Here is a 26,774-nt window from a genome sequence, read left to right on the forward strand (position 1 = left end):
CATGGATATTGTCAAAAACTTCCAAGGATCTACAAAACAAACCACACAACAGTTGCCTGTGATGCACACATTTCTAGAGGTTTCCCGCAATACTTCTTTGTCTGGAACAAGTACGGCTGCAAACATTTGACAACTTTAGTTCCAATGCCTGAAAAAACTCAGCTAGACAAATACAATAAATACTACTAAAATGGGATATATAAATCATTGAGTTCTAGTGTGAATGTAAAATGTGTTTGCCTCGCTTACTAAAATTCCTATTCGATTCCAAATCATCCTCATGCCTGTGATACATTAAGCATAGAATACTCATTCATCACTTATACAGAACCAGAATATGTGAATTTGGAATGCAAATGCAACAAAATTCAAAAACTCAGCTTGGGCTGGGCACAGCATGTTCTAAAACAATCTGATTCGGATTTCGGCCAGGGTCATTTAATTAACTGTATATAACTTTTTGTCTCTTCCTGGTGACAAGCACTAGCAAGGAACTATCTAAAGTACCACTTTTGCTTGAATACATCAACTGTTCTAAATGTGCATTTTCTTTTGTAATTTGGTAATTAGTTACAAGCATTTTGATATCAATATTTAATATAGCAAAATGTCCTTGTATAACAAACTGGCAATGAGATTAAGGAATATCCTGCTCTAAAATATAAAGACATTCATTCTTTTTTAACTTCATCATGTTATGATTTTTTTTTTAGTTCAATGTAAAGTTATACTAAGGAGATAAATCTCAATCGGTAAAAAATACATTAAAGCATGGTTACAACAATGTTCTAAATTAATGTTAGAAATTTTGATTCAGTGCTATTTTTGAATTGTTTTAAAATTTGTTAAAATTAACACATGTATGGTGTGTCAAAATCAAACATTTGGCATAGGTTCGATGTAGATACTGAAATTATTGTCAGGTTGAATTTTGCATTGGTCAATGCTTACTTGACCTGGGAACAAGTCATCTCCCATTACTTATCTGTGAAGGGCTCTTCCTCCCATTGTGTGCCCCCCTCTTAGTTTCAGCATGCCCTCCAGTGTGAATGAAGATCTAGGTGCCCTCTGAAATCCAGTCCTTATCCCTGGTTCCGTTAGGCAATTTGGCATATTGGAGAAACTGGCCTAGTCTTACCCAAAAGGCCCCCGGTGCTTCTGCAAAAGGGAGGACGGTGTCCCTCAAGTACAGATTTCCCAGTGTATTACATCCACCCTCTCTCCAGCTATGAGCTGATATAGCTTGAGATATGTGCTTTAATTGCAGCTGCAAAAGGAGTGGGGGTGGGTCATCAAAGGACACCTCTGATTTCGGTCTTCCAGGTTACTCCTTGCAGTTTGCTACACTGATTAAGACAGAAGGTGAAACACTACAGAAAGAACAGAAGAAATCACAATTGTACCGACTTCAACCTAATTCCAAATCCTTGGCCCAATACTTGAAAAGGTCACATGGAGTACTCTTGATAGATTGATTCCTGGCCTGTGTTACGGACCTTGGAATTATAGTTATTTAATTATTTTGATTTTTTTGTTACACGCTGCTAACCACCCAACTAGTAGATGAACAAATGTGAGTGCTAATAATGGGGCACCAACCAGTCCTTCCCTGGCTAGAAACAATGCAAGACAATAGTGCCACAAATAAGTCCATGAAAGATGGCAAAACCTAGAGCATGAAGGAGTCCAGAGCTCCGGGACAAAAGGACAGACTGGTCATAGGTGTCTGACCAACTGGACTAGGATAAAGCTAATGTAGGATGTCACAATGACTAGAGGATCAGAGAGAGTGAATTTAAGAAAAAAACAACCTCACTTGCACATAATGCTGTATAACATGGTACACGGCAACTGCTTGTTCCAAGTTGAAATAAATATTTCCAGGTTATCTTTAAAAATGACGCATTTACTCCATAAGAGGTACTGTACTCAAAACAGGAAGCCACCACTGAATTTGTTCTACTGAGGTTGCCTTGAAATTAAATATACCTTACCTCCCTTCAGGAAGTTCAGGCTGCTTAATCTTGAAGTCTCCGTTTACTACAATCTCGTGGGCCAACGCCATTTTAGTGACCCCTTTTGTTGTTTCCATGAGTTCCTCCAGAGACACAAATCGAGGGGGACTTGCTGTACAGGTAAACATAATGAGTAACAAATTACGGTCATTACTGATAGTTCCAAATAGTAATATATTGACATAAAGGATAACAATCCCCCAGAGTTAGTGAGGTCATGGTTCGTTGAACGGAAAGCAAGTATAACAGTCAAATGACTGTCAAAATAACAATTTCAAATTCGTAAAATGCAAGACACTGCCCTTAGTGAGCTCAAACTGTGGCTATATAACACAACGCTGTTATGTAAAAAAAAAAAGTCACAGGGGAAGCCAGTAAATAAGTGTCAAAAAGTACATGAAAAACTGTCAATGATGAAACCTGATCCATACGTGGAGCCTATTTCCTCACCGTGACAGTACTGTGAAGCCAGAAAAACGAGTTTGCCTCCTATTTAGAAAGAGATGTTTTGGCTTGAAAGTCCATTTCAGACTTAAATGAGACTGACGTAAATGCACCGTTAACACTCCGTACAGCTCTAAGACCTGGATTCCATGGCTCTCCAACACAGTAACACTGGGCCAATAAAATTGAAAAACAATCTTATTCCACTTTTTTTAACTGAATTCTGAAGTCACATACAGAGAGGTACAAGACAACCAAAGCTACTGCTTCAAACGAAAAAAACAAGTACTGAAAGCAGTAGGAGCATGAGTCATTACTTTCACTTCATAACTTCACAACCTATACCACCTAGAATATTAAAGGGGAGGAAATGATGCCGGCAGCTGCCAACAGTTGGTATAGGGAAGACAGGGCAACCAGATTCCCTTTTTACTACGATTTGAAGGACAATTTGACCCGAATCCTTAAGTTTCATTTGTACATCCACACTCGCAGGTAACCATGAAAGATGGAAGGCACTGATATAACACTGCAGGCCGGATGACTGCCAATCTTGAGAAGATCCTTTTCAATTAATTCAGTCTCTCTGTAATAGACAAACAATAAGAGGTAGATAGAGACATACAAAATAAATACTGGGATCCATATCGCCAAGACGCACAAGGATTTCCCTGTGATTTCACATTTCTACGGGCAGTGGATACAGACATATAACAAGTTCAAAACTAAATTTTTTCAGGAACTATGAAGGCTCTCATCTTCTGCATCAGCAGCCAAACAAACTCCATTTAGCACTAATGAAGTCTACAAGTAGTCCTACAAGGTTTCCAATGTGCACCAACGCAAACGGATATGGATGCCTTTACTTCTGGGTACCAAATACCATGGATATACACAGTGTGAGGGCAGTATTTCAACACAATGAAGCATTTCTACGAATTGGGTTTAACCACTGAGGCAGCAATCAGAATACTGAATAAACAGTCTCCTAACACTCTTTATGAAAAATTCCTCTCGATGGGTTCAGAGATTCAAGGCATTTAATTGGATGTATAACAATACAATGCATGCCTTTACCATTCACATATTCATTCGCCATTGGGTAGCTTTGGTTAGAATCGTGTTTTCACAGGAAATGCCTTTATTGTGTAACTAAAAACTTTGGCACCGTTTATAGAATCACTAAAAAACTCTCCAGTTAAGTGCTACATTTTGACTAGTTTGCGCATAGAAAGTTTAGGGGCGATCTGTCAAGCGGGTGCTAAGAAAAAGAAGGGTCCATAACTTATTTTCCCATTGCAATTTCCCATAGGGATTTCAGACACGACTATATCCTGAGGGAAAAGTTGTGGCAGCCATTTTATTAATTGAAACATAGTTCCCGGAGATGGGGAGGGAATAAAGTAGAAATAAAATATAAGGGGTCAGAATAGAGGTATCCTGATCCCAAAGGACCAATGGAAGGGTGTGTACGGGACCCCTCAAGCAGAAGAAATTGTGGAAAATGTTTTGTTTTTGTGTGCACAGGATCCATGGAACCATGCAGCCCTCAGCGCTGCCCCTGTGTGAATCTGTGGATCCAGACCCCAATTAAAAAAAAACACATACACCCACACAACCACTCACACACCCATGCAGTCACTCAAACACCCGTACAGTCACTGATACATCCACTCAGTGACCCAGAGAATCTCTCACACACCCTCTCACAGAGCCACACAGCCATGTACACATCCATACAGTCACATACTCACCCACTCACAGACCCGCACAGCCACTTACCTACCGACACATACACCCACCCATCACATACCCACTTACACACCCACCCATACAGCCACTCACACACCCAGAGACCCCGCAAACCGCTCACACACCCTTTCACACATCCATAAAGCCACTCATACAGTCACTGACACATCCACTTAGAGAATCAGAGTCACTCACACACCCAATCACAGACCCACACAGGCATAGACACACCCAGTCAGAGACCCAGAAAGCCACTCATACACCAATATAGTCACTGATTCATCCACTAAGAAACCCAGAGAACCACTCACACACCCACTCACAGACCGACGCAGGCACTCTCACACCCATGCAGCTACTCACACACCCACTCAAGAGATCCAGAAACCCACTCAGATACCCGTGCGGCCACTCACATACCCATTTACACACTCATACAGCCACTCACCCACTTACAGACGCAGACAACCACTCATCTACCAACAGACCCACACAAGGACGCACACACCCACTCACACACACACACACACAGTTATACACCCACACAACCACAGGTTACAGGGACATTATAGTTAGGAAAAAGCATTAAAAAACTATTGAAGGGAGGAACCTAGCGCGGGACCAAGATGGCTGCGTGAGCACAGAGCTCCCGAGACCCTCGTGCCCTCCGGCAAATATCCTGTAAAGAATCCTGTATCAAATATCCGGAATATTGGAGGCGAACGTCGTTGTCCGGACTGAAATCGCTCACCGGAGATCGAAGTTGTGACAAGTGGAAGTTCGAGGCCTACCCCCGGGAGATGCCCGGGTCTTGCGTTGGCATGGGACCCGGACACTAATTGAACAACAGCGGCCGTGTGTGGCGCAGACCATCGGATGGATGTTGTCTTCACTTTCACTTTTGTTTTCTCTACAACTGCGCGCCTCGGCCCGAGAGTGTCTTGGGCAATAGTCGCCTGCAGCTCGGCCTGCACATGCCCGGACCGAAATCGGGCGTTTAGGATCCAGCGGACCTGGTCTCAACTGGATGGCTGAGGGGTTTGTCTTTGAAGCTGACTGTTCCGAAGTTGAAGATGTCGGCCAAATCGGAAGCCGAAAGACAGAAGCCCAAGAATACCAGGCGGGGGGGCTACACTCAAACGAACAATATGGATCGATATGCCCAGCAAAAGGGATCGCCAAGTGGACCGGGAAGGCCACAGGACGTATCTAGAGATTTTTCGCTCCCCGATCCGGAATTGACACTGCAAGACATCATGGGTGCCATTGAGGGGATGAAGTCCTCTATTGAGCAACAGTTCGAGACCCTGGCACACAAAGTGGATACCATATCAGTTGATGTCAACTTGCTTCGCGCAGACTTGGGGAAAACTAATGAGAGAGTTAAATCATTGGACCTAAAAACCTCTAGCCTCACGGGAGACGTCTCTGATCTGCAAATGGAGGTCCGCAAGCTGAGGACCGCTAATGACCTCTTTGCCCGCAAGATGGAGGATTTTGAAGGTCGGGCACGGCGCAATAATGTGCGCATTATTGGCGTTCCGGAAAAATCGGAGGAGCAATCAGCGGATTTGTTTGTTGAGGACTTGGTGGTTAATCACCTGGCGCCTAAGGGCCTAAGCAAGTTCTTTGCGGTTGAGCGGGCCCACAGAGTCCCAGGCGGGAGGCCCAAGGTGGGGGCCCCCCCCCGAGACCGATTATCGCCAGGATCTTCAATTTCAGGGACCGCGACGCCATTCTACAAGCGTCACGAGTGTCCGGACCAGTCACCTTCCAGAACACTGCAGTGAGTTTTTATCCTGACTTCACCCAGGTGGTGCAGAAGCAAAGGCAGAGTTTCCGGGGGATTAAGAGGAGGCTACGTGAGCTGGGTCTGAAGTATGCCATGCTCTTCCCAGCCAAGTTGCGCGTCGAGTACGAAGAGCGAACCTTTTTCTTTGACTCGCCGGATGTGGTTGGGGAATGGCTCGACACATTGCCTCAGCGGCGGACTAGTGGGGATCACGCTGGCGGAGCAGAAGGTGGTCATGACGCACATGAGTGAGGATTCCGGTGATTGAACATTCTGACTATGCCCAGGACAGTGGTTCGCTGATTTTCGTTCTCTTTGATGGCTATTGTCCGGGGGTGGCGGGGGTACAATGGGAACTCTTTCCTCCTAAGGGGTTTCTTCTTGTAGATTAGTTTTTGCTAGGGCGACAGGCACACTGCAAGTTGGGGGGGCTTTCTAGGCTTACGCAGGGGTGCAGGGTGGGGGATGGTATGGGTCTGTTGGGGTGGTTGTGGTTGTTTTTCTTTCTGCAAGGTATCGCAATGCAAGTCTTTTTCGCTTGAGTGCTGCTCTCTGGGGGGGTGGGGGTCTCTTTCCATTTCGTGATGGGGGGTAGGGGTTTGAATATACTTAGTTGGAATGTTAACGGCTTGGGGGATCGTATTAAGCGTGGGATTGTATTGTAATTTCTGAAGCGATGCTCTCCTGACATAGTCTTGCTGCAGGAGACGCACCTGATAGGCAATATGTGTCATGCACTTAATAGAAAGGGCTACAAATTTGTTGCGCACTCAGGGTTTTCCTCGGGATCTCGGGGGGGGCTGGAATACTTGTTAGGACCTCGCTACCGTTTGAGATTGATTCTACTACTGTTGATGAGTGGTGGCGCTTTGTGGTCGTTGCTGGGAGGTGGGAGGGCAGGACACTGGTTTTGGTTTCTGTTTATGTCCCTCCTGGCCTGCAGACCGCCACATTTGCTGACTTGGGGAGGGCTATGCTGGATCTCCCCGAGGGCGTGTTGTTGGTGGGTGGTGACTTTAATGCAGTTGGTTCCGGACTACTAGACAGACATCCGCCAAGAGACCCCGGGGGGGCGCAGAGATGGCTCCCAGACCTTATTGATACACTAGGCCTGGTTGACTGCTGGAGGCTGCTGCATCCCACTCAGCGGCAGTACACTTTTCACTCTGGGGCACACGGTAGCCTCTCTAGAATAGATTATGTTCTCACTTTGGCTGCCCAGGCTTCATTGGTGTCCGAGGCTAGGCACATGGCTAAGGGCATCTCCGATCACTCGCCGGTGTGGATTTGTATGGATTTTGCCCGGGGAGCGGCAGGTAGGGTGGCTCCGATTAACCCCTGGTATTTCCGTGACCCTAGGACTCATAGCGCGTTGCTGAAAGCGGTCGATCTCTACTTCCTGGAAAATCTTGGTTCGGTTACATCCGCGGTGTCTTTGTGGGAAGCGTTTAAAACGGTACTGAGAGGGGAGGCTCTCTCCTTGATAGCGGATGTCAAACGCCGGAGAGATGCGGAGGTGGTGCAGATTGAGGCTGAGATAGCGGTATTAGAGACAGTCCTGGAAGATGAGGTTACGGCGGAAACACTGCATAAGCTGAGATTAAAACAGTCTGAATATAAAGCACTGGTGACAAACGCGGCCAAGGTTATTAGTAGGGAACAACAAGGGCGATTGTACGATGTAGGGGACAAGGCTGGGAAATTAATAGCGTGGTTAGACAAAAAAAGAATGAGTGAATAGAGTTGTGCCAGAAATAGTGACAGTTGGCGGGGATATTGTCACCGAACCCGACGGGATAGTCCAGTGTTTCGCGGATCACTTCCGCACGGTCTATGCTTCCGTGTCGGACAAGCCGGAGGAAGACTCGCATGAACTGCTGCGTGATATTGCTCTGCCTTGTCTCTCTGACATAGACAGGGAAGACCTTGATGGTACCATCACAGCGGATGAGGTTGCAGTTGCTATACGCTCGCTACACCCGGGCAAGGCCTCGGGCCCGAATGGCTTGCCGATCGAGTTGTATACACTCAGGCCGGATAAGATTGCCCCACATTTGCGAGATATGTTTGTAGAGGCGCGGGAGAATGGGTGTCTCCCATTTGATCAACGTCTGGCGACAATAGTGGTTATACACAAAGATGGCAAGCCCAGGAACAGATGTGGCTCGTATAGGCCGATTTCACTACTCAACGCTGAGCCAAAAATCCTCGCCAAATTGTTGGCTAACCGTTTGATCAGGGTCATTGGGGACTTGATCCACCCGGATCAATCCGGGTTTATCCCGCACCGCCAACACCGCGTTGAACCTCAGGCGACTCCATGGCGTGCTCGCGAGGGTTGGGACGCTGCGGGAGTCGGCCATCTTGGCGTCACTTGATGCCACGATGGCTTTCGACATTGTGGAGTGGCCGTATCTGTGGGCAGCACTCACAAAATGTGGCTTCGGACCTGGTTTTATAGGCTGGGTTAGGCTACTTTATGAGGAACCTTTTGCTAAAGTCGCGGTAAACGGTAGGGCGTCATATCCGTTTGAGCTTGGGAGAGGCACCCGGCAGGGTTGTCCTCTGTCGCCACTATTGTTCGCCCTCGCCCTTGAACCGCTGGCGGCATGGATTAGATGGCAGCCAGACATAAAAGGGATCCGATGGTCGCCAGACCATGAGGACCGCATTTCTTTGTATGCAGACGACATTTTGTTATACCTGACCTCACCCAGGAAATCCCTCATAGTAGTCTGTGACGTCTTGAATTCTTTTGGTAGAAACTCGGGTCTCGCCATTAACTGGGGAAAGTAGCATCTATATGTTCTAAGTGGAGACACCCCTAACGTCCCGCGGAATTGCTCCATCCAGATCGCCCAGCAGGGTTTTCTGTACTTAGGGATATATGTTTCCACCGATCCATCTGTCCGATATGAGAAGAACCTACTTCCTCCATTGTCGCGTTTGAGACGGGACGTTGCGGGTTGGAGGCGGCTGCCGCTCTCCCTCCTAGGCCGCGCCGCATTGTTTAAAATGATGTCTCTTCCCCGATTTTTCTATCCCCTACAGAATACCCTAGAGTTAGTCCCGGCCAATTATTTTCGTGAGGTGGAGAGTCTCCAGCGCTCGCTGTTGTGGGACGGTCGACCGCGTATAGCTATTGCAAAGTTGACCCTTCCATGGTATGACAGGGGGATTGCGCTCCCTGACATCAGAAGATATTATTGGGCTACCCAGTTGGGAGCGCTTAACCATGGTGTTTATGGCCCAGCGTTGAACCCTGGCTTTGCTATGGATCGGTGGTTGTTGCACGGGGGTAATTATCTTAGGGCGCTGTATTCCAAATCACTGGATGGGTCCCTCACAGGGCCAACCAAGACGGCGGTGCATGTGTGGAAGGCGGTTACAAATTCGCTGGGCTGGAAGGACAGGCTTACCCAGGCTACTCCGCTTTTCGAATCCGATAAATTGGGGAAATTATGGCACACGAAAGGGTTCGAGAAATGGGACCTAATTGGGATATCTAGAGTTGGTGATCTGCTGGCTAAGGGTAAGGTGAAATCGTTCGAGACACTGCAGACGGAGTACGAATTAGGGGGTACTGAATACTTTCGATATGCCCAGGTTCGTCATGCTTTGCTATCTGTCCTTGCCGAGGGGGAGGTCGTGCCTGAGTCCTCTCCTTTGGAGGACCGGATTTTGGATGGCCATATGCCGGAGAGTACAATCTCCTTGATTTACAAGAAGCTTGTTAATGTTCGGACCGACCTCCTCCTCGATGTGCGCGAACAATGGACTAGGGATGGCCTCGAGCTGGACGATGAGGACTGGCAGTATGCCATCTCCTCTCCGAAGGAGGTTGCGATCCCGGCAAGACTGAGGCTGGTGCAGCTTAAGATACTTCACAGGGTTTACGTCACGGGGCCCCGCCTGATTCACATGGGTTTCTCTGAAGATGGCTTATGCAAGAGAGGCTGTGGGATGTTGGGCACCTTTCTACACATTATTTGGGAATGTGGGGAGATCACAGAGTTCTGGAAACAAATTCATGATGTGATGGAAGAGGTCACGGGTATCGCGCTGTTACCGGAGGCAAGACGCTGCCTATTGAATGTCTGGGGTCCCACCGATTATGATGCCGCTCAGACCCAATGGGTGACCCTGGGGAATATGGTGGCGAAGCGCGATATTGCGCAGCTGTGGGGATCCCAGAGACCTCCCACCTTGGTAACATGGATGGCAAATATGGACTGGGGCATGTTCCGAGAGAAAACGGTGTACAGTGCCCGAGGTCGCCCTAAGAAATGGCATAAGATATGGGGGCCATGGAACCATTATAGGGGTGATATTTGTGTGCCCCCGGTTACTGAGATGTTAGATGTGCAACTTTCCCCCTAGCTCTATTTCCAACTTTGGACGTAAAACGGATTATAACTTGGAGTCCATACCTCTGCTTTCCCCTCACTTCTTTAGTATGTTGTACTGGTCTGCTGATGGGAGTGGGACCTCGCCCCAACTGAGAACTAGCGCATGTTTATTATATGCTCTGCCTTGCTTGTGTTTTTTATTTCCAGTTTAATTTAAAACAAAACCTTTGTTACTCCTGTTCAATAGCTATGGACCTTCTTACGTGTTGTTCTTATTATGCTGCCGGACCTCCGGGATGTCGGCTGAATAGCTGTGATCCATGTTGACATAAATAAAGGTTTAAAAAAAAAAAAAAAAAACTATTGAAATTCACAGAAAAAACCCAAAGGTTACAGGGACATTATAGTTGGGAATTATTAAAACCTTAGAAAGTCACTGGAAAAAACAAAGGTTACATGGACGTTATAGTTAGGTTCAGATTTTACACACATAAAACTATAGAAATTCAGCAATTATAGTTATTGCAAGTAACTATAACTCGCACCCTAGCCATGCACTGCTAATTACCCCACATATTGCATCACTCATGCATCTTCTATGACATCATTGATATCACTGCAACATTTGCAGTGAAATTATTGAGAAGATAACTGTGCATGGCAGGGGTGCGCTTTATAGTTACCCTAGGGCATCAGGTATAGTTACTTGAGATAGGAGGATGGTATTTTCCCAGTGTGTTTAACAACTTCCTTCGTTTATCCATATTGCAATTCTTCTTTCTGTTTTTTCTGCTCCTAAATCCCTTCTCTGTGTTTTTTTACTTGAATTTGTTCTTCTTAGTACCCTTTCATTACTTCTCTCACCTCCCTGCCAGGCACACTTCATTGCACTGAAACTCCTCTGTGCAGCAGTCCAGTCCCATACCATGTCCGAAATGTGCATGAATGGGGATATATAGTTGTACCTTATTAAGGTTTGATTGCAGCAGATAAAAAGTTAATGGTGTGCTTTTAACACACCTCCCTGATGCTCTCTTCTTCAAAGACTGACTGAATGAAGATTTTCTACTTGGGACATGTGATATTTATTGTGGGTTGATTGATGCTGTTTTATTGCAAGTCAGTTTCACACTGCCTTGGTCTTATCCTCGAGATTCCAGAAAGATCTTAGCTAATAAATGTGGACGTCTAGCTCAATCAGAGTCTTTTCCTGCTCTACATGGTCATAGGGGAGAAGTTCACCAAGGAATTAATGTGCATACTATTAGATACAGGGTCTTGCTCGCTATAGCAAGAAAAAGCTGGGGTAGTAAAGAAATGTCATGACCTACAAGATGCCTTTAGTTTTTTGCCTATTCACTTCACACCATGAATGAGGTTTACTTTACAATGTTGTGCCATGCTTGTGGGATTTTGAGTTTATTTTAAAGTCAGCATAGAGACAGCTAAGAACCTATTTGAAAGCAGTAGGAGAAGGGGGCTCCTTAGAGGCACACCTCACCCAAGGCAATTTACACTTCTGTTCTATGCATCATTCATTGTTCTAGTACATTTTCTGTCTGGGACAAGAGAACAAGCACAGCTCAATATGACTGTGCAGGTAATTTTGTCAAATGTCAGGCCTTGTTTCAGATCCCATAGCTTTCAAGCTTTATCTTGACATGGAGGCAGTAAGGATAAAAATGGAACCTGGTGATTTGGGGCAGTATCATGAACATGTTCCACTTCAGTATGCAGGCTAAGTACTGGTCCATACACCTATCTGTCCTCAAATTATGCTGTCTACAGCACAACCTCAGAAAAGCAGAGCAATGGCAGCCTCTTAATGGTTCTGAGCTGCACCACCTGCTGCTCATAAAATACCTAGTAGATTGTCTGACGTAATATAGGTTATATAGGCTACTCAGTGTCAGCAAATCCAAAGCATAGACCTTTTCTGTGCCTGTACATGGTTGAGGAAGTTGTTCAGGATATGTACCTCATCCTTTTGTATCAGGTCATCAAGTGTTGGGTACAGGACATTGATTTAAGTGGCATTTTTATGCGCAGTGAGCTTTGTTGCCACAATCTGGATATCTGAGCTTTCAAAAAGCAAACCTACAAACCGCACTTAGCGAAGGAGAGTGGCACAAATGTTTTAATGCCCTTACTGAGACCCTACTCACAGTTTAGCCGCAAACCGCTTGCCACTACACAGCAACATGCAGTGAGATGAAGCCATTTGAGTTGAGCCATGCACCCAAAACGGGAGCAGAAGTAAGTCCAGGAAATTCAGGGGCTACATGGACCTTGTGTTTGGTCAAAACGGCCTATTAAGTGGTTTACCATGGTCCAAGTGGGTGGGAGTGTGAGTATCCATCAGAGAAAATTGCTAAGAGTCAGAGGCTGTCCCTGCTTTGACACAAGGTGGCTCATATGTAGTAAAAGTAAAGCAAATTCCAGTGTTTTCTGGCCTGGATTAAATGTCTCACACAAAAAACAGGGAGCACTTACTAAACACAACGCAATTTAGAATAAGGGTTATTCTAGTTATGCAGAGTTGAGAGATTAAGTAGTTGAATACCTGTTTGACAGCGAAATAAAGCGGTCTCCACATGCATACTCAAAGAAAAGATTACCTTGGTAAGTAATATACTTCAAATGAATAGATGCAAAAGATCTCCAAAACAGCTTTCACTTTTTCAATGTTATCAATTTCATATAGTCACAGCAAAAACAAGAGTGGCAACCAAGTAGTCCTAAACCAAATAGGCTCAACATACTGGGGCCTATCCACAAAGATAAATTCAGTTATAAACTTAGGTTGAAGACTGAAAATACCTTGCTATTAGGAATTCACAAAGTGATTCCTGCAAACCATAAATGCATTTAATACTACAGTTTAGAGTGGGGAAAGAACAATAATAGTAAATTCCACTCAAGTGGAAAGTAGGTGTTCTAGCGTGTCTTGGAAGTATAGGAACCCCCCCTCGAATGGGTACATTTGTGTGCATTTCCGAACACCTATATTTAATTTCACCCTGGAAATGGTTGGAGATTTACTATACCAAATGGTTGGAATTACTGGCCTTCCATGACTGGAAGGGGAATGGATCACCCCCAGATTACTGAAGGCGAAAAACTTTCTCCATGGGAACACATTTTTCCACTGGACTAAGTGCATTTGAGCAGAATATTTAATTCTCACCTTGTGAACAGCAAAAACGGAACAGTATGGTAGGCTTATATTGTCTTTGCTCACTCCTAAATTGAAACCATAGTTAACAACCCCTACTCATTAACCACAAGGTAAGTGATCTTGGCTCAGAACCCTAACTATGTCAACTTATTAGTCTATCTTCTATACAGCGTGATGTTGCTAACATCTCATGACCAGCAAAGCAAGAGTCATTTAATGAAAAGATGAACTGTTTCATTTTGCGATACTGACCCAAAATTAATATTAGTACTAAACGTGGAATTTAAAAAAAGTGTAGTACTTTGTGGCGAAGAAAATGATCACAGCAGTACCAGTGAGACTGCAAAATCAATTTTTTAAAGACAAAAAGTGCAACATTATCTATTACGCGTTTTCTAAATTGTCAAAGAATATTTAAAATGAGGTTTAAGACTAAGTTAACATGTGCAAAAAGATATGCCATCAACCTAAAAAAATATGTTTATGTATGTCAGAATGAGTTTTGGTTGCGTGTAAGAAGTAGTGGATAGAAAGGAAACTTAACATTGTGTTTTATAGGTGGCGAGGAGGCCTGAGGCGGAGTTGGGGTCTTGGAGAGAGCAGGTTGGGAGGGGGATAAGGAAGTGTCATGAAGTGGATTTAAGAGAGGCCTGAAATCAGCCAAGCTGATAAGGAACTAATAAAGACCTTGGGAATGGCCAGGTACCTTTCTATAGGTTCTGAGGGAAAAGACTAGCAACTTCCTATAGGAGAGTTCACAAGCACCATGGCTCAAGACACTGGGGCCTATCCACAAAGATTAATTCAAATAAATGTTGAGGGCACTGAATGCAGAAATGTAGACATGGGAGGTGAGTTTGAGATCCAGAAGGATAAAACAAAAGTGAGAGATAGCCATTTGGGGAGTGGCCCCTAAAACCAGATCACAAGAACTAGAAGCACCCTTTCCAGCATCAATTGACAATCACATGAATAGTTGTCATTTATACTGATGAAGTCCAGGTACAGAACCGTGCCTCTGTTTCAGAGCCCCAAGAAGAGCTAGAGGGCGAGCATATACCACTGTGTAGAGTGTAAAAGAAGGGGCTAGTTCTCATAAAAGTAGACAAAAAAGTAAGCAGGTACAATATATACAGCTTGCTCTCTGGTTTCTATAACCTCTCTCAACAACACAATTCATCTTAATGGTAACTTTGGAACAAAACCTGATGGCAACCATTTAAAATGAGCTTATACTTACCCTGAGGGGTATTCCCTCCAGAACTTTGTCTTATCCGCTTGCGGACAGATTCATCAGACATGTCCCGGTTTTCCTTCTGGCTATGGATTTCTGACTCACTTGTTTCTTCTTCACTTGCATTTGGCTTGCCAGGGTCGAGAGGCATTATGTAAGTTCTTGTTCTGAGGAAACAATACACATGGTCAGGATGATGAGAAGGCTATACTTCAACTAACCATCCCATCTATGTATAGTAAATCAACAATTATTCATGTCCTTCAAACCAAAAATAACCTGCCCAAATTTTTATACTTGACAAATGTAATTCTCAATTCTTAAAGGTAAGAGAAGTCTAGTTATAAATTGATATCCTGTGTGAATCCGCTAATGCACAAACAACAACAGTTTCAAATTCCACATTTTACAAAAATAGGTCATTGCTGTGTCTTAGTTTACTTAATTTAGAGGAGTGAAATCAACTATAGATTTCAACCAATAAAATTCTTACTGAGTGTGTGGTATGTGTATTTATGGGTGTATGGTAGAATGTGAATATGAAACTTGGGATGGTAAATTAAATGACTGCACGTGTGGCAAATGTGAAAAGGGAGTGATCCAAAAGGGCAAGTGGAGTGACAGTGACTTCCTTGCAGGGTGGTGTTTAACTTTAGTCTTGTGCTGTTCCTGTAAGAACTTAAATAAATAATATGTTGGACCATTCTCCAAGTAGAGTATTTCATGAGCAACTTATACAATTGACAACAAGCAGGAATGGAACAGAACAATGGAACCAGAAAGGAAAGGATAGAGCGTGTCTTGGAGCATCTTATAGCTTGTGGCAGCCTGACTTGTTTGAGTTCCAACCAATTTTCCGATTGCGCTGTGTGTCGCATGGCTTTTGAAGTCTACAGATGGCTGTGGTGCAACACAGCCTGCACGCAAAAGGATCAAACTTTCATGCAGCCACCATTAATGGCAGGAAACTGGAAGCCTGGCATGTGTCAGGTGACTCTGAATGTTGTACACGTGGTTACACTTGCATCAGGTGCCATTTTGGTTTGGGCACAATGTGTCTCCAGCAAGGTCCCAGGCAGTGTCTGACTATGCAGTAAGTGTTGGACAGGAAGAGAAAAGTAACACATTTTCAGGTGAAGTAACAACCTTATTATTACGTAGCAATATTACTTGTGAGAGCATGTGGAATGTCACACATTTATCAGATAGTATTAAATAATACCAGTGAGATAACAATTTTGGTGCTCTTGCTGCCACATCACAAAATGAACTCTTGAGAGCGTGAGGGCAGAATTAAACATTCATACTTTACAATTACATGTTCCAATGGAAATAACAATTCTAGAGTTCATACAATTTTCAAAAGGCAGTATCTACTTTACGTCCTTCAATTTGGAACTTGTTACTTGGTAAGCAAAACCATTGTGGTAAGGGTCACTATCTTTGTTATTTTAACTTATTTTCTTGAATATCAATAATATGTTAAGTGTGCAAGCTCCACTACCATTCCTAGCAAGTCTTGCATGATCAGATTTTATGAAGGTCAAGAAGGTTCAGGAGATACACTGGGCAGAGAGACAGTGGGCGGGTGCAGGAACAACTCTACAAAGGGCTATTAGTGTGGATAGATGACTTAAATTACCTGAAAAATATGTGCAGTAAGTGCGTAAAGATATGGGCGGGAACATACATGTTATAAAAAGGAAAACAATAAGGAAAACGGGGGAGAATGGAAAAAGTATTAGAAATTTGGAGGTAATACATGGAAGGAGGATTGCAGTTATAGATATGGTAGCCCAAATCATTTAGCCAATGCCAGAAATTGTCCTGCTATTGACACAATTTGCAACTACTGCATGCAAAAGATACATTTTGGCAGGGTCTGTCGTGAAACAGGAAAAAGTATGATTGTATGGTCAATACTTAAGAGGATGAGATTGAGGATGATGGGGTTGTTTTTGGTTTGGAAGGAGAATGGGAAGGCATTAAAGGGAAAGGGTTGCCCAAATGCAGTGTCACAATGGATGGGGTAGGAGTGAAAATGATGGTGGATTCACGTGTATGGTATGCCACCATGGATGGGTAAGCCATGGTTTGACAGGATAAGGCCAGAGAACAAATTAGTATATACTGGTATTCGTCCAGGAAGCTACACTAATCACGAAATTGATCTGGATTCCTTTTTTTTCATTATTCAAAACGGGTTTTAAATGGAGAAGGACAAGGGGTAGAATGTATATGGCTGTCAAAGGGGAATCAATTTTGGGTTGGCACCAAAAAGAAACATTTGGTATAAGGTTGGACCTAGGGACAGATTACCCTTTATGTGTTGCAGGAGGAGATGCTAATCAGTGATTTTCATGACTGGAGGTACAAGGAACTAGAAAAGGAATTCTGTAATATATTTCACAGTGAGCTAAGCAAACAAAGGATTTAACCGCATAATAATTTTCGAGGACTGCATCATGTGAGGCAGCAGGTTAGTAATGTGCCCCTTACTCATAGATCTAAGCTGAAGAAAATGTTTAAGGACTTATCTTCCAAAGACATAATAGAACCCATGTAGAGTTCGGACCAGTTATGCCCGATGATCATTTCATTGAAGATATCGTGGAAATTAAGGTTCTGCATTGACGTCCGATGCCTCAATGAAGTGATGTGGGTGAATAGATTTCCACTTCCGAATATACAGGACTTGCTAGTATTCATATCTGGAGCCATAGTCTTCCTAATAATAGACTCAGCCAGAGTCTATCACCAAATTGAATTCGAGGAAGAATCTTGACATTTTACAGCCTTCATCATCCGGGAGGGGGCATTCAATACAAGAGGATGAATTTCGGACTTGCAAGTGCAGCTGTATTCCAGAGGCTGATGTCTAAAATAGTGGATGAGCTACAAGGTGCTAAAGTCTTCCAGGACAACACTTTTTGTTTGGAAAGAGTAGAGAAGAATATAATAACTGACACATTATTAGCACACTAAAGAGTGGGATGGACCATCAAGAAAAGTAAATACAAATGTGATTAAAATAAAGTGGGTTATCTTCGGCACAAGCTATCTCAGGATGACATTCAGCCCAAGATGTTGCATGTGAAAGCAATTACCATGACTACACATAGAGAGCAATGATTGTCATTCCTGGGATGAATTTTACTGTACGTTCATTGAAAATTAATGATGTACGGTTGAGCCTATGCACAGACTGACAGAGAAAAATGCTCGGTTCTTGTTGGAGTCTGAGCTGAACAAGTGTTTTGAGAGAATCCAATCTGGAGTTGTTAGGGCACAATAATTGTAAACCTTTGTACGGAGTAATGACAGTGTTGAGGTATTGGATGTGTCTGGTTTTGGGTTGACAGCAGCGCTCGAGTAAAAGGAGAATTCAGAAGTATGGATGGAGGCATATGGTTAATGAGCCTTATGAAGAGCAGAGACAAATATCCTATTATAGAGCAAGAAATAGTAGCATGTACTCAGCTGCTGAATATTCAGGATCTATCTTTGGGGATTATTTTGGTCACCAACAACAAGCTGCTGGTGAATATTTTAACTTTAGGTGAAATAATAGTGTTGTCACCAATGTTGGCAAGACTACCGTCAAAGTTATGGGCATACCATTACAAGACAAAGTACATACCAGGTCAAAGGATAGGCATATGGGCTGTCTAGAGTATTTTCGAGTTCAAACTATGCCATGGATGTGGAACAAAAATGTGAGGTTGCAGTTGCATATGTAGATGTAATAGAGAAGTCCAGAGGACATCATTTCATGGCTCTGACTAAAGACGAGGGAGGGAGGTAATATAGAATGCTGATGCATTTGAGGTGAAGGGGTATTTGGAGAGTGGATAGCCAGGGACAAGATGTTTTCAAGGTGATTGCTGAACCTAAGGCAAGGTGAACGAAGAATTAATAGTGAGCCATGGCATTGTTGGCAGAGACGACAGTGTGGTATCATCAGAGGGGACGCAAGAAGAGACCACCGAATTGTGCCGTGAACAGAACTGTGGCACTCTATCACAAAAAGGGAGGAGAAACATTTTGGTCGCCTCCAGTTGACAGATGAATGACAAAGTGCAAAGTTTGTTTTAAAAGTAATAAATCTGCAAAGGCCTATAGTGTTCCTGAAGACCAGTGAAGTTACCTGATTGATCCAAGAGGAAGTTGCTTTTAGATGTGATGGGTCAATTTTCTGTTCTTCTCCAGAAGGCGTCTTTTGCCATCGTAATTGTGGACTATTTATCTAAATGGTCTGATCTGTGCATAGTCGGTATTATAACATGCATACAGATGGTCACACGTTTTCTCAAACATGTTTTTTGCTGAAAAGGTATTCCAGGGGATTCAATTTCCGACAATGGACTACAGGTTGTGGTCGCGAAGATGCAAGTTTGTCTCTTGAGTAGTGGGATTAAGCAGTCCTAGCTGGCACAATACAATCCTTAGGCAAATGGCCAGTGGTGAGGTTTAATAGAGTGGTGAAGGAATCAATACAGTTGGCTCTTAAGTCCGGGTTGTGTAAGAGGAAGACCTTGCAGGTCACTCTATTGTTGTAAGAGTTACTCCCAAAGCTATATTGGGGAAGTCTCTTTTTGTATTGTTAAAAAGGTTGTAAACCAACCAACAAACACATGCCATAGTGGCTGACTGGGAAGTAAGAGGGCAAAGAGAAAATGGATGAGGATGTCTAAAAGAGAGCTAGATTTATGAAATACTAGGAGATTATGTAAGGTTTTCAATACAGGAAGCGTGGGAGACCTTGTGGTAAGGGGATGAAAATCAGGGTAGGATAGCAAGGAAATGGCATTCTGGTCAGATGGACAGGGGGTAGTAAGAGTACTAACGCTGGGTATGGAAGCTGAAGTTGGAAGGCTTTGGATTATGAGTAGGAGCTTCTTTGTGTCATATTGGAACTGGTGGCAAAGATGAGAAGGCGGAAGCAGGGAATAAAGTATATCTGGGGAGGGTTAAAAAGGAACCCCCATTCTTCGCCTCAGAGCTTCATTTTTTAGGTTCCAAGGGCATGGCTGAAATAGAATCCCTTGCACTTCAGCCCCTACCCGTCTACCCACCCATCTGTGATGTCAGCACGCCATGATGCACACTGTCACAAACCTCCAATGAAGCAGCGAGGAAGGAGCAGGGGAGTGCTCTCTCATGCATCCAGTAGGGATTTTAGGCTGTTATGTTGTCTCCCTACATTTGAGGTAGGTGTTGTTGGAGCGGAGAGAGTCTACCCTTTCCAGTGATGCCTTTCTCAAATAAATTCCTGTGTGTGAAATCTACTGGACACAATGTATTCTAGTGTTTCTGTGTGGTCAGCTCCCACGGTTTAAGGCCCACAAGGCCATATTTCATAACTAGCCTGTTTGCTGTTCCCTGGAGGCACAATCACAGCCCCAAGGGAAAAACAAAATGGTGCACTATTGTTCTGTTGGTCAGCCCCCGGTATGTGGCCGACCCCTTTGAGTTAAATAATACATTTGATTCCCAGGGTCGCCGCTCTCCGGCATAAGGGCAGACCCCACTGCATGCCATATTTGAGTTTTACAATGTTTGTTTTCCCCGGGAGACCTGATCGTGCCACCAAAGGAGGGCATGATTGCACCTCTCAGGGGAAAACAAAATAGCATGCATTTTTCCCAGGGGTAATCTCCTCTGGGGGTGCCATATTTTATTATTACGACAATGTCTGTTTTTCCCTGCGGTGTGAAATCATACCCCCCGTGGGGCACAATCATGCTGCATTTGTTCCAGGGCCGACCCCCTCTGCCTCCCGGGTGCTATATGTTATTATGACAGAGGTTTTTCCGTGCCTGGAAGGTGTGATCATGCCCTAACCCCCAAGCGGAAAACAAAACCGGGAGACAAATTTGGGGGAATCAGTCATCTGGCCTCCGGGCTGACCCGCATGGCAGCATACAATTTGTTCTGCCAGCATTGTTTGTAGGAGCTTGTGAGCTTCTTTTACCATCTGATGGGCAGGTTTTTACTGTTGATTGCACAGATATTATCACAAATATTGCCTGTAGTAAGCTTCAATGGATGCAGTCTTCCATACCTTACAAAACACCTATAGTGACATTTTTTACAAGCCCCAAACAGTCCAAATGTTGGGGCTACTTTTTTAGGCCTAGTGTTAGCCATGACAGTCTTTTGATTATACTAATATATATATATATATATATATATTCACTGAAAAAAACATAGGTTTCAGGGGTGTTATAGTTAGCTGGACTTTTCACTTGTACAAAACCATTGAAATTCCCCCGTTATAGTTAGTTCAGCTAACTATAACTCGCGCGCCCGCAATGCACTGCTGATGACGTCACATATTACATCACTCATGACATGGTCAGTGACATCACTCATGACATCACTGATGACATCTCAAATGACATCACTAATGACATCACTGATGACATCATCCTTGTGATAGAGTGGCAGACCTCCTCTCACCCTAATATAACCTTTGATACACACATTCAAAAATAGAGACTAAAATTTTCAAAACAATGGACATACCAATACCAGTTACAACAACCTCTTCAGTAATTCTAAGATCCACATACACATCCACTCATTCACCAACAGTCCTATACAGTCACTCATACATGTACTCACTCATCATATGTACTCATACACCTATACATCCTGTTACACAATGCCACTCATCCATAGAGTTACTCACACACAGTCACTCATGCTAATAAAGAATCAAACATACATTTACTTGCATATACAGTTATACACACACCACCACACTTACTTCTACGGAAACTTACACATACTTAGTCTTTTAAACAATCACTTATAGAAACACATACTTATTCATACAGGAACTCTTTCAATCTCTCACTCTCACATATACTCACTTATATACAACAATAGTCACATATACTAGTTTAAAACATATGTAGTTACTCATAAAGACACTATTGCGACAGTCATTCACTCACTAACACACCCATGCACACACTCATCCACCCATACAGTCCTGCACACATGCTGTCTTCAACACATACAAACAGTGAGTCACTCATTCATGCACCTATGCACTACGTAATACCCCCCACCGAACCATGCAGACACTCAGACTGATACTCAAAAAACCAACTAATAACCTATATAGACACCCATGTAGCTACTCACCAACCCATGCAGCCACTTATACACAACGTGAGAGACTGATACAGATATTTACATATTTAAACATTACTCACTAAGCCATGTATTCACTATGATACACTTAATCGGTCAGTTACACAATCAATTTTTCAAAAACAAATCATCCATTTAGACACTTATATACCCATTTATTCTTCCATCGACCTTGAGTTATACATATATAAAACATATTTAATTTTCAGAAAATCACACATTCACTGGATGATGTCATCAGTGATGTCATTTGAGATGTCATCAGTGATGTCATGAGTGATGTCACTGACCATGTCATGAGTGATGTAATATATGACATCATCAGCAATGCATTGCGGGCGCGCGAGTTATAGTTAGCTGAACTAACTATAACGGGGGAATTTCAATGGTTTTGTACAAGTGAAAAGTCCAGCTAACTATAAAACCCCTGAAACCTATGGTTTTTTCAGTGAATTTCTGAGGTTTTTTAAATGCTAATTCCTAACTATAACGTGCCTGAAACCTATGGTTTTTTCTGTGAATATATATATATATATATATATATTTTTTTTTTTTCACTAAAAAAAACTAAAGGTCACAGGGACGTTATAGCTATGCTCAGATTTCACTCATACAAAAACAGTGAAATTCAGCTTTTATAGTTACTTGAACTAACTATAACTTATGGCCCGCAATGCACTGCTAATGACCTCATATATTACGTCACTCATGACATGGTCAGTGACATCACTGATGACATCTCAAATGACATCAACAAGTGAGTGCAAGTGTTTTCTAAGGGTTTATGAGTGTGAAAGATATATACTAACCTACTACAAATGTTAGATTAGTATGCTAGGTGTACTACTAATGACTGATACTATTTCTAACATATGTGATCTGAGTGGCGGTGTGACTGTCTATCAGTGTGTGAGTGAGTGGCTGTTTGGGTGTGTGAGGGAGTGTATCAGGTGCTGTATGGGTGAGTGAGTGGATTTCTGACTAGCTGTGTGGGCATGTGAGTGGTTGTGAGGGTGTGTGAGTGGTTGTATGGGTGTGTGTGTCTGTATGGGTTTTTTAAGTGGGTGTATGATTAGCTGGGTGAGCAAGTGGTGTACGAGTGTGTGAGTGACTGTAAGGGTATGTAAGTGGGTGTGCGGGTAAGGGAGTGGCTATGTGAGTGGCTGTATAGGTGGGTGTGTGAGTGACTGGATGGGTGTTTCAATGGTTGTATGAGTGAGTGACTAAAATGGGTGTATGGGTAAGTGAGTTGCTTTTTGAGTGGCTGTATTGGAGAGATCAAAAGTCAACCTGACATAAGAAGTGTGCATTAAACGTGAACACTTCCAGCTCATCCTTTTCTGAGGGATAGACAGTCTTCGTTTCCTTGTGCAATGTAATAAGGGCTCGTGTACTGTGTTCCAATACCTTCGGGTAGAGTTTGAATGTAAAGTTAATACAGAAAGATTTCGGCCTCCTGACTTCATCCATCTGTTTCTAGAAGTTGACTTGCAAGCCTAACAGTTTATGAGGGAGCATTGAGGCACTCTTTGGCCGCATTCTGAGGTACACCAGTGAACTCCCACCTCACCTGGGGAGTTGAAAACATTTCTGGGCCTTACACTCGACATGGGAATTTTTTCTCTCTTTATACTGTCTGGTCTTTTATGCTAACACATGATCCCGAAACGTGCCTTGAAGGCCTCTCACACTGCAAAAACTGGAACATATTTATGATTCAATAAAAAAGTGTTCCTAATAAAAATCTGCGGCTCAGACAGCCAGACTTCGTCTGACAGAAGGGTTTTGTTGTATTGCCACCTTGTTCTTACGGCATTTATCTCTTCTAACTCCAAATGGATACATCAAATGTGATCAGAGAAAGCATTGGCTAATATATCTGTATTCTGCCAGCCAAGTGTCTATGTCACTAAGACAAAAATCAAGTAGTGATGCAGAATTAAATTGGCGAGAGAAACACGTATATTCCATCTCTTGTGGATGGTTCACTCGCTAGGGATTATCCAGGTTGTAATTCTGCTTAAATGCAGCAGGAATCGAGGCAGTTTTAGGCTTGAGTTGTTTTTTGGTCTTTTGGAGGTGTCCAATTTCAGATCTTGGAGAAAACTGAAACCACCCCCAAAAATCATGGGCCCTACCGCTCCCACAGCTATCGTGCACAAGTCCCGCTAGGGACCTACCTCATCAGATATTGGACCATAGTAATTAAACAGATTAAAGGGAGCTGCTTGTACTTTTACCTTCAACCAAATAAATCTCCCGTGTGTATCTCTTATGACCTCTGTCACCTCCCAATCTGTAGACCTAGCCAGATTTATTGCTACTCTCCCCATAGCACACCCAGCAGACGTAAAGTATGCATGAGAATATTTCTTTGATGTTGCAATCTTGTGGGTCTTATCTTTAAGATGTGCCTCTTGTAGAAGATAATTTCCTGGGATGAATGAGGAGAACCACTTGATCATGGCTCCATATTTCTGCTTATTTAAAACCCTGTTGGTATTGCCTGAGATTACTCTAACCTTATAGGCTATTTAAACAAATACAATGTATGTTGGCTTGGTCCCTCCACAGCACTTTTCGATCTAAAATCAAAGATGCCTGCGCTGACTACATAAACTGGTACAGTCCAGGTGCCTTCACTATGTCCAGAACCGTTTAATTCCTGATGCCTCGGCTCTTTTATACCCACTCTTGCAACCCTGTGTGCCCCATTAGCCCACCCCAGCAAACCCACACCAAAAGTGTGAATCACACACTCAGTGACCTGCCCACCCTGAATGGGGGGGAATTGCCCACTATACCCCCATCGCATTCACCCTTACTGTGTGGTGCTGTGCTGCTGCACCCTGCAATGCTACACAGAAGGGGACACCCCCCCCATTATCTTCATGTATTGAAAACCCTACCCCCCAAAAAAGGCAACTATCAAAAGAGACACATAAAAAGGAAGTACATAAATGAGGAGATCCCTCAGCTTTGCGCGCTTTGCAACTTTTGCAGTAGGCCTTGTGACTTTCCTAACGTTTTGCTCAAATGAAACTGACTTTTAAAACAAAACCTTAAGCTTTGACTGTTGCACAATCTAGAGCTGTACCCGCCAACTTTAAATTGTCCCTACAAAGTCTCTCTGCCTACGTTTCATTGCAGCAGACATGTTTGAAAAGACAAAGATATGACTTTTGTCAGCTATCGTAAATTATGATTATTTTTTTTTTATTAGCCACTGACAATATGCGCTCCTTTTTACGGTAATCTGCAAGGTTGACAATAATAGTGTAAGGGTACTAAGAGTTTGCCAGATGATGAGCAGGAACCCAATGGGCTTGCATAATGGAAACATCTACCTTGGCATCATACAGAATATGAGATATGATCAGGGATACCATACATTGAAGAGTTTTTGATGCCCCCCTCCGTGTTATCTGAACCTTCAGGTATCCCAACGAAATCCAAATTCGATCTCCTAGCAAAGTTTTCCATTTCATCAATTTTATTGTGTGTGTCAGCCAGCTTCCTTTGGATGGAGCTAATATCCTTGTCCCAAATAAGGAAGTGATCTTCCAAGTCAGACATCCTCTGTTCCACCTCTTGCAGCAGTGATAGTATTTGTACCACGATCACCTCGATTTTTCGCCAGCCTTTGGTGGAGCACAGCTATGCCCTAAGCTTGTGTCTGTCTGTCAAAATCGTCTCTAAGAGAGATTGAACCAGGTAGAACTAGCTTGATAAAGTCGGACTTTCAGGTAGAGTAGCAATAGTAGTCTTGCCGTCAAGCTGCACAGGGTGCTGATCCTGCACTATGACAGGAAGTTCAAAAGTCGCTGTATTCTTAACACTTTGCGCATTAATTAATTGCGCTCGCAAAGGCTGGCCCAAGGCCAAATAAAAGAAACTTGAGGGATCATTTGTTATAGTGTGGATCGCTGATCTGTCTTGAATGTCCCAGCTGTCCTCTTCACGTCTTACCGCCCCTGCAGGTAACCGCCCAGATCCGATCTCCCCCCACCTTTAAAATGTCTTACAAACAACGGGTACTCTTTCAGCCTCTTACTGTCTTTTGATGCAGTCTCCAAATTCAAGCTGAACTGGGATACGCTTTTATCATTGGCTCCCAAATGACTACCCTCAATTTTGGCTTCCCCCACTAAGCTGGCCTTAGGTGCAGTAGCCATGAAGCTAATAACCTCCTGAGAAGCTTGCAAAGTTGCCTCGTGGCTGGATTTAAAATTCAGAGATATTCTTAATGACTTCTCACTGAACCCTTTTATCTGATTTAAGGACCGTGTTCAATCGCGGTGCTTCCCTGAGTATTTTCCCGACAAGCTGAAAGCTTCTCTTTGCCAGACCCAGTGAGGAGAGATGGACAAGCACAATGCATAGGCTTGTGAGGCAGAGGGGCTGTGCTGGTAGTTTTGCTGTTCCCCCTTCCAAGATGAAGCTGCCACATACATAATCCAGGCAAAAGTGCTGGTTTATTGGGCCCAAGTCTGCAGACTCTTCAGAACTTCTCGTGAACTTTAGGAGGTCCTAAATTGCTGGCATTACCACATACATCCGCAGCAGCATGAGTTTGACCCGACAATCCAGTTAAGTTGGAGGATTGGAAGGAACCCGCCCAGCAGCCTTCAACCGAGTTGTGAAGCTGCCCCAACCTCAGCTCCTCACTTCACAGTGCTACACTCACCATGGCAACCGGAAACCTGGTGGGTCCTGCTCTCTCTTCGCTCAGCAACAAACAGGAAATGGCAGGTGGCAGGCAGTGAGAGGAAAGATGTCCAATGCGAGCTCATATCTATCTTTAACATCAGTCAAGGGGCAGCACTCCTTCAGTGCCAGCTCCAGT

General features: G+C 43.6%; 1 protein-coding gene across 2 annotated transcripts in view; it reads right to left on the reverse strand.

Moving 5' to 3' along the window:
- The window catches only part of TCP11L1 (t-complex 11 like 1), a 343,218-nt gene that overhangs the window by 198,247 nt on the left and 118,197 nt on the right, over positions 1 to 26,774 (reverse strand). For both annotated transcript variants that reach the window (XM_085648244.1, XM_085648245.1), the window contains exons 2-3: positions 14,771 to 14,931; positions 1,995 to 2,127 (exon numbers count right to left, since the gene is read on the reverse strand). In XM_085648244.1, the coding sequence (XP_085504370.1) occupies positions 1,995 to 2,127; positions 14,771 to 14,915 (278 nt within the window). In that variant the 5' untranslated portion in view covers positions 14,916 to 14,931. The remainder of the gene's footprint in view (positions 1 to 1,994; positions 2,128 to 14,770; positions 14,932 to 26,774) is intronic.

This window comes from Triturus cristatus, chromosome 3_2, assembly GCF_964204655.1.
Source record: "Triturus cristatus chromosome 3_2, aTriCri1.1, whole genome shotgun sequence".
Lineage (NCBI taxonomy): Eukaryota > Metazoa > Chordata > Amphibia > Caudata > Salamandridae > Triturus > Triturus cristatus.